The sequence below is a fragment of the Vombatus ursinus genome, unplaced genomic scaffold, assembly GCF_900497805.2.
Source record: "Vombatus ursinus unplaced genomic scaffold, bare-nosed wombat genome assembly UNPS02012758.1, whole genome shotgun sequence".
Taxonomy (NCBI): domain Eukaryota; kingdom Metazoa; phylum Chordata; class Mammalia; order Diprotodontia; family Vombatidae; genus Vombatus; species Vombatus ursinus.
Window position 1 is genome coordinate 660,319 of NW_020952536.1, and position 8,386 is coordinate 668,704.

General features: G+C 56.8%; 1 protein-coding gene across 2 annotated transcripts; it reads left to right on the plus strand.

Moving 5' to 3' along the window:
* Positions 1-1,630: 1,630 nt before the first annotated feature.
* On the plus strand, positions 1,631-6,313 carry IRGQ (immunity related GTPase Q). Of its 2 annotated transcripts, none has more exons than XM_027858133.1 (3): positions 1,631-1,887; positions 3,011-3,560; positions 4,148-6,313. In XM_027858133.1, the coding sequence occupies exons 2-3, from the start codon at positions 3,019-3,021 to the stop codon at positions 5,448-5,450; spliced, it is 1,845 nt and encodes a 614-aa protein (XP_027713934.1). In that variant the 5' UTR covers positions 1,631-1,887; positions 3,011-3,018; the 3' UTR covers positions 5,451-6,313. The 2 variants fall into 2 exon arrangements, with proteins under 2 accessions (XP_027713934.1, XP_027713933.1); XM_027858132.1 differs by lacking the exon at positions 1,631-1,887 and adding an exon at positions 2,026-2,118.
* Positions 6,314-8,386: the final 2,073 nt, after the last annotated feature.

The window sequence follows — 8,386 nt, forward strand, 5'->3', positions numbered from 1 at the left end:
CTGTCAACCTGTAACTTCTGAGAGCCAGGAAGGACAAGGCTGGCTGTGGGGGGAGAGAATGAGAGCAGACAGGACCATCTATTTCAATAGCTGGATAAATGAAAAGGCATTTATTTAACTAGTTATTCTGTGCCAAGCACTGTGCTGAAGGCCGGCGGCTGGCTCCTGGAGCTGGAGCCTGGGCAAGCCACGCCTGAGGTCCCAGGGCTGCTGAGGTTTGTACAAGAATCTGAACCAGGCCCTTTCCCGAGTCCAAGCCGACGCCCCTAACCTAGTTATTTTTTGGAGGGGGGCGATTTAATTCCGAGAGCGTCCTGGGGGGGGAGCCGGCGGCGCAGTAGCGGCCAACAGAACAGAGTGGGCAGGGGCAGCTAGGTGACGCAGTAAATACAGCACCGGCCCTGGAGTCAGGAGGACCTGAGTTCAAATCCGCCCTCAGACACACTACATTCACTAGCTGTGTGACCTTGGACAAGTCACTTGACGCTGACTGCCTCACCAAAAAAAAAAAAAAAAACAGAACAGAGTGGGGAGAGCATCTGTTATGGAGTGTTCTTAGCAGGCTGGCCTCAGTTTGACCCCCAGGATGCCACCAGCCAGTAAGTCCGGCCGTGGACATATGAGATACCGGGCACAGCTTGGGGCTGCCTCTGACGGCTGGCAGCGAGACCCTGGACTGGGCACTGCCCGTGGACACGCGGACACACAACCCCGGCCCGGAGCAGCGCTTGACGCCCTGAGCAATTGACGGGGGGCGTTGAGCCCGAGGGACTCACCAGAGTCCCCCAAAGGCCCCCCGTGAACCCTGCTCCTCCTCCTCTGCAGCTCCTGGACACGGTGACGTCACGCCGGCCCCGCCCCTCACAAATGTGGCACCTGCGGGCCACCGCTCAGGTTCCCTGGGAGAGGGGTCTTTCCAGGTCCCTCCCCGTGCTCAGTGTGGGGGGGCGAGGGAAGTGGGGAGAGGAGGGGACGGGGCCTGCCGCGAGGAAGGAGGTGATGATGGCTGCTGCTTCCTGCTCAGACCCTTCCGTTAAAGGGGGTCAGATCCCAGGGCCCCCGTGGCGGGGGCGGAGGGGGGGTCTGGCAGGCCGAGAGGACACCCCCTCCCCCCGCACCTCCATTCCCCATCTCATCCAACCCCCGCACTTTACAGAGGGGTAAACTGAGGCGGGGGGGCGGTTGGGGCAGACAGGGCACAGAGTGCATTGGAGGACCCCGGGGAGTGGCAGGATCCTCGCTCCTGCCCTGACCTTTGACACTGATCTTGGTCTGACCCGCAGGTCGCCGACCCTTGATCCCACAGCCCTATGACCCTTCCCGTTCACTCAAAGATCCCCAAGCAGTTGACCTTTGACTTCCACTAGGACTTTACTCTTGACTTTAGACCCCACGTGACTGTCACTTTTGATTGCACGATGACATCACTTGTTTTTGACCTCCCCACCACGAGTTGCTTGAGCCTCCCCCATCCCAAGGGGGTTCCGCCCTGTGACCTCTGACCCGGCTCTTCCCCCACCCTCCTCGGGCGCTCTCCTGACGCCTGATGGGGCGGGAGCTGCGGGGCGGGTCGAGCGTCTGCGCACGCGCCAAGGCTCCGCTTCCTTTGTTTCGGGCGCGCGTCACCTGACCGGTTTGGCCGCTCGTGCCTTTTTGGGAGAGGCCCCTCCCGGTGACGTCATTGCCATGGCTGAAGAGCCATGACGTCACCTGATTAGATTTCTTCTCTTCTCCTCCCCCCCATACCCCACTCTGCGCAGGGGGCGGGACCTCCGGGAGCTGACCGCCCCTGGACTGAGCCGGGCGCCGGCTGTTTATCCGCTGCGAGCGTTGCGGCCCGGGGTCGACCAGGGCGTGGCTAGCGCGGAACCCCGGGGTTCCTGCCAGGTAGGGGGAGGGAATGGATCGAACGGACCGGGGAGCTGCCAGCTGTGGGGGCGGGAGGGGGAAGGACGCTGGAGTCATTGCCAGGTGTGGGGAGGGGGAGGGGGGTAGGACGCCGCGGTCTTTGACAGGGAGGGGGACAGGACGCCTGGGTCATTGCCAGGTATGGAGAGAACATCACCTGACCCTGGCCAGGTGTGGAGGGTGAGGACAGGATGCCTGGGTCATTGACAGGTGTGTATGTGGGGGCGGGGGACTGAGGACAGGATGCCTGAGTCCCTGCCACGTGGGGGGAGGGACATGATGCCTGAGTTTCCAACAGATAGGAGGAGGACCAGACGGCCGACTCCAGAGGATGGGGACCAGAATGCCTTTGTCCCTAGGAAAGAAGAGAAGAAAAAGATAGGGGAGGGGTGTTGACCTGGAGGCCAAAGGGCTCAAGTGACTAAGAGCTCAGTGACTGACACCAGAATGCAGACTGAGTGTCTATGGGTGGTCTCAGGGAGAAGGGAGCCTCATTGGCTTGGGTCCTGAATAAGGGGAGGGAGGGGTGATTGAGGACTGAGGTTGGGAAGCCCCAGGCCTAAGGTGATGAGGACAGTGAGCTGAGACCTCAGCTTTTATATACTGAGACCTTGGGACAAATGAAAGGAGGGGATGGGCAGCTGCAAGGGAATTTTGTCTGAGATGCTAGGACAAAGCTGTAAGGACTGAGTCGATGGATAAGGATTGAAAATAGTAAGTCCTGAGCCCTTTTTGGTCCCAGGGCCTATTGTATATATGTCTGGGCTCTGGGGAGGGGGGAGGTGAAGAAAGGAGATGATACCTAGGTCCAGGGGAAAGGTCTAGGGTTGGGGGGGTGGGGGAGAGGAGAACCTGGATTCTGAGTGCTGGGATCTCCACTCACCTGGGCTGAATGCAGAAAGGGAAGAAATTGGAAGGCTGAAGATTTGAGTACTAAGTCTCAAGGAATTAGGAACTCTAGATGCCAAAAGACATAGCTAAAGATATAGCTAAAGAGGACTTTGCCTGGATACTGGAAGACAAGAGGAGGCCTGAGGGGATGGAGGTAAGAAACCTGGTTCCAGATCACTTGGTGACCCCCTTCGCTTCTCTCCACCTGCAGCCCCAACCATGCCTCCACCGAGGGGTGATGTGACTGCCTTATTCCTGGGTCCTCCGGGTTCGGGAAAGTCGGAGCTCATCGCTGCGCTCCGGGAGGCTCCAGAGGCCTGGCATGAAGATGCTCGCGTCTCTGCCCTCTACCCTGCGGGACCTGGTCTCTTCCTGGGCGAGCTGAGCTGCCCTCCGGCAGCGCCCGAACCCTGGGCAGCCGAGGCTGATGTGCTTGTGCTGGTGTGGGGGCCCCGGAGCGGAAATGGGGTTGAGGAAGAGGATGGGTCTCTGCCCGAGGGGTTAGGGGCAGCTGGGCGGGCAGCCCTGGCCCGTGGGGCACCCCTGCTAGCAGTGTGGAGCCGAGGTCCCAGGAATAGGAACGCCGGGAGCCCGGAGCAACCTGAAGACCTGGAGCAGGAAAGGGTGAAGGCGGCCGCCCAGCTGGCTGCTGCCGGGCTGGGGGCGGCGCCACTTTATGTACTGAGTCGGCCTGGACCCCAAGGAACTGACCTGACCAGACTTAGAGAGGCGCTACGTGACCGAGGGGCGGCACTGGAGAGGTAAGACCAGAGCCCCACCCTGCTGCAGCCTTTCCCGTACCTTATGCCCAAGCAGTCTCTCAAGGGTAGGGGCCCTGTTCCTCCCCAAATTTTCTGCTTCTCCCATCTTCTTGACTCTGTCCATGTCTCTCAGAACTCATCTATTTTTTTTTTTTTTTTTTTTTTTTTGCGAGGCAGTTGGGGTTAAGTGACTTGCCCAGAGTCACACAGCTAGTAAGTATCAAGTGATCAGGTGTCTGACTCAGGTCTTCCCGACTCCAGAGCCGGTGTTCTATTCACTGTGCCTCCTAGCTGCCCCAGAGTCCATCTTCCTGACGGTCATATAATTTTGGGGTTGGGGAGGACTGAAGGGGGTGGAGATGAGAGCCCTAGAAGAGAGTTGGTAACCTGGCCGGGGTGAGGGGGCAGATCAGGGAATCCCGAAGCGCCCTCAAATTCCTTCTCAACGCATCTTGCTCTTACGCCCTGGCTCCAACGTTCCCACATGGCGTTGTCCTCCAAGGCTCAGACCATTCATGGTCTTCTGCTACTCCTTGCAACCTCCGCCCCGCGCTCACCCCCAGTCTCTCTATGTTCTGTCCTCCCAGGCTGCTGCCTCCTGCCCAGGAAGGTTTCGAGGTCGTGGGAGGGGCCGAGCTAGAAGCGGTGCGCGAGGCTTTTGAGGCAGGTGGCCTGGAGGCTGCGATGACCTGGCTTCGCTCGGGCCTCGAGCGCCTGGGCAGCGCCCGGGTGGACTTGGGTGTGGCCGGTCCAGAAGCCCCCATAGTCATAGGCTCCCTTCTTGGGCAGGACCCCGAACCCACTCCCTCCTCCCCAGGGCCAGCCCCCTATCCTGCCCCAGAGAGGCCCAATGTGGTCCTTTGGGCACTGCTTGACGACGCCGACGCCGACGCCGACCCCGCCCGCAGCCCTGACCCCGGGCCAGCTCACTACGATGCCCTGGTCCTGGTGGTTCCTGGACCCCCGACGCCAGTCGCTGTAGCCCGTGGGAGGGCGCTGGCGGGCCCTGTCACGCCCCTCTTCTTCGTGAGGACTGACGGCGAAGGCGAAGATCCCGAACCAGAAGAGAATGAAGGGAAATCTGGTCGAGGGGATGGGGAGGACAAAGAAAAAGGTAGAAAGGACAGAAAGAAATGTGATGATGGGAAGAATTCGGGCAGCGGGAATACATCGCCAGATGGAGACCAGAAATCAGGCGGTGAATCTGGAGAGCACGAGATAAAATCGGGCGGTGGGGATGGGGAGGAAGAGGGCTGGGAGGTTCTGAGCACGGAGGATGCAGGGGACGCGCCGCCGCCTGTCTTCCCCCTGCGTCCCGGGGGCCTCCCGGGCCTGGCGGCTGCGCTGCAACGAGCCCTGACCCCAGCCCAGGGGACAGCTCTGCTGCTCGCGCTGCCTCCCGCGTCTGCTCGGGCAGCGCGCGCCAAGGCCGACGCGCTGCGGGATGGAGCGTGGCGCGCAGCGCTGCTGGCCAGTGTGGCCGCCGCTGCGTCCCCGGCCCCGGGGCTGGGACACGCGTGCGACGTGGCGCTGCTGCGGGGTCAACTGGCGGGCTACCGGCGCGCTCTGGGGCTCGAGGCGGCCGCAGTGGCCCGCCGGGAGCTCGCCCTGGGGCTGGAGCCTGGGACTCTGGTGGGGCGCGAGCGCTCTCGACTGGCGCTGAATGGAGCGGCCCGTGGAGAGGTGGAGGCGCGCTTGAGGGGCTGGGCCGGCGAAGGAACCGCGGGCGGTGCGGCCCTGGGCGCCCTCTCCTTCCTGTGGCCGGCGGGCGGCGCGGCGGCAACCGGGGGCCTCGGGTACCGCGCGGCCCACGGCGTGCTCCTGGCGGCTCTGGACGAGCTGCAGGCCGATGCTGAGGCCGTGCTGGGCCCGGGCCCAGACCCTGAGTAAAGACGGCCTGCTAGAAATCCTGGGGTGGATGGGGGAGAAGGACACCTGGATGTTCCGGGATCTTGGATCCCTGGTGCTGACCGGGGACCGGCTGGGCGATCTGGATGCCTGGGTCTTTGAGTGGGTGGAGATCACAATGCCGGCCTTCATCCAAGATCGGGATACAAGATGGGGCTGGGGAAAATGATGCTACCTGGGTCTTGGGATGGGGAGACCCAGCCGGCGCAGAGATCGAGGGACAATGATGAGACTGAAATGGAAGAGAGAAGGGAAGAATCCAGGTGCTTGGGGTGCTCTCATCTTGGGACTGCCTCTCTCTCATTTGTTTTTCTTGGGTCTGCGGTGTGGTATAGTGGGAATACAGGGTCTGGGGATAGCTGTGGACCAGCAGTTGCCTTTATTTATGCATTTAGCCAGTTTCGTCTCTGCCCTCCAACCTCCCAGTCGCGAGTTGACCGGGGGTGGGGGGGGGAGGAATCCTATCAGGGTGACTCCGTAAAGATTGTGTCTCCACCGGAAAGGGGAAGAAATGGGCACCGTCCCTAGATGTTGGCCACCTTGGGGAGCCTGCACGCCCCTACCTGAAGCTCTGCCTCTGCCAGGCCTCCACAAATACTCTGGCCATGGAGGGATCACCAGCTTTGGGCTTCTAAAATCAGACTGTCACAGTCGGAAAGAACCTAAGAAGCCACCTAGTCGGACCTGTACTTGGACAGGAATTCTTTCCATTTCTTTCCCTGGGAGAGCACCATTGATGGAGAACTCATTACTTACCCGTGACAATCCATTGTATTCTTAGGTAGCAGGGGGTCTTGATCATGAATTTGTTGCGTTTTTAATAAATATTTTGATAACATTTCAAAGTCATGTGTTCCTTTGCAATCCTATGTTTGTGTATGCATTTATTTATTTTTGGCTAAGCAATGAGGTTAATTGTGTATGCATTTAAAGACATGCTGAGGTCAGATTGTAAGAGTGCAGGTCTGTTCTACCCTGATTATGCCAATTGTACTGGTGGCAGACCCTCTGAGACACCCGAGAAAGAAGGTCCACAGCCAGTGTGCTTTTATATTATATGTTATGTATTATATACTATACATCAGGGTTTTATTGGGGTTAGTTGAGGGGGTTTATTCATTGGCTCAGCCCTTGGCAGCAAGAGGACAGTGATAGACCTCCAGGCCACCCTTAGACCAGGTCAGATATTACATAGAAACAAAACAAGGAAAGCATAGTGCCATGGGATGGTCCAGGGTCAAGTGCACCTTCTCCCAGGGGATAGTTGGAGCCTCTTTTGCTGTTTACATTAACTGTGGAGCTCTACATAGGTCACCTCCCACACTCTGGCTCCTGTCATCCACTGATCCAGAGGTTTCACCAACTGCTAAAGGGGTCCAGGACATAGAAGATCAAGAAACCCTGCTTTAAAGGTTAGGAAATTTTCCCTTACATTGAGCTGAATTCCCACCCTGTTTCTCCTTGTTCTGCCCAAGGGGACCATGCTGAACAAGTCTGCAGTCCTTCCAGCGGGGACTGATGAAATGATGACAACCCCTATCATGACCTTCCTTCATCTTCACTTTTCCTGGATAAACAGCTCCAGGTCTTTGAGTATTTAGTATGATCTCAAGGACATCACTACCTTGGTTTCCCTCTGCCAGGCATTATTAGGTTTATCAATGTCCTTCCTAAACTGGGGGGGGGGGCTCAGAACTAAATATGATATACCTGAAGACCCTGGCACCATCACTTCCCTTGTCCTGAACAAGATGCCTTCCTTTTCACATGAACTCAGCCAGGCACCCCAGCTTGGACTTGGGTTCTTGATTTTTTTGAACCTAACTATAAAACTTTATACTTAGCCTAGTCATTTTATTAGATTCAGCCCAGTGAGGTTTTTATTTTCCAATTCATCAGTCTCTCTCTCCCAGCCCTGCCACAGCTGCTCCTCCAAACCTCTTCTCAAACTTCACTTGGGCTCCTCCTCCCCTTACTTTCTCAGCTGAGTACCTTATCTCATTTTACAGAAAAAATTGAAGCCATTCACCATGAGCTCTACCTTCTCTCCCCTTCATCTCCCTTCACTTAGATGCCTTCTATTTCTTTTTTTTTTTTAATTTTATTTTGGAGGCAATGGTGGTTAAGTGACTTGCCCAGGGTCACACAGCTAGTAAGTGTCTGAGGCTGGATTTGAACTTAGGTCCTCCTGACTCCAGGGCCAGTGCTCTATCCACCATGCCACCTAGCTGCCCCTAGATGCCTTCTCACATGATGAGGTGGCCTTACTCCTTACCAAGGCTTACCCCTCTACCTATTCAAGTGATCTCATTCCATCCTGTCTCCAACAGCTTTTCTATTCTGCCCTTTGTGGCTAAACTCCTTGAAAAGGCCATCTACAATAAGTGTCTCCATTTTTTCTTCTCACTCTCTTCTTACATTCTTACAATCCAGCTTCTGACCTTACCTATCATTCCACTGGCACTGCTTTCTCCAAAGTTACCGATGGTCTCTGTTGTCAAATCCAATGGCCTTTCTCAATCCTCGTTCTCCTTGACTTCTCTATAGGCTTTGACACTATGGATCACTCCTCATTGATATTCCCTTCTTTCTGGGTTTTTGGGACACCCCTCTCTCTCATGGTTCTCCTCCCACCTATTAGATTTCTTTGTCTCCTTTGCTGGATCTTCTTCCAACTCAAACCCTCTAGCCTTGGGTGTCCCAAGTCCGTCCTGGTATATAGTGGCTATTGTTGGAGAGAGGTTCAATTCCATTCATTAAACATTTATAGGGTGCCTAACCTGAGTCTGGCTCAGTGCTAAGTGCTGGGGATACTAAGAGTGGCAAAAAACAGTGCCCTCAAGGAGCTTACAATCTAATGGGGGAGATAACAAGCAAACAAATGTATGAACAAAGCAAGCTGTAGACAGGATTAATAG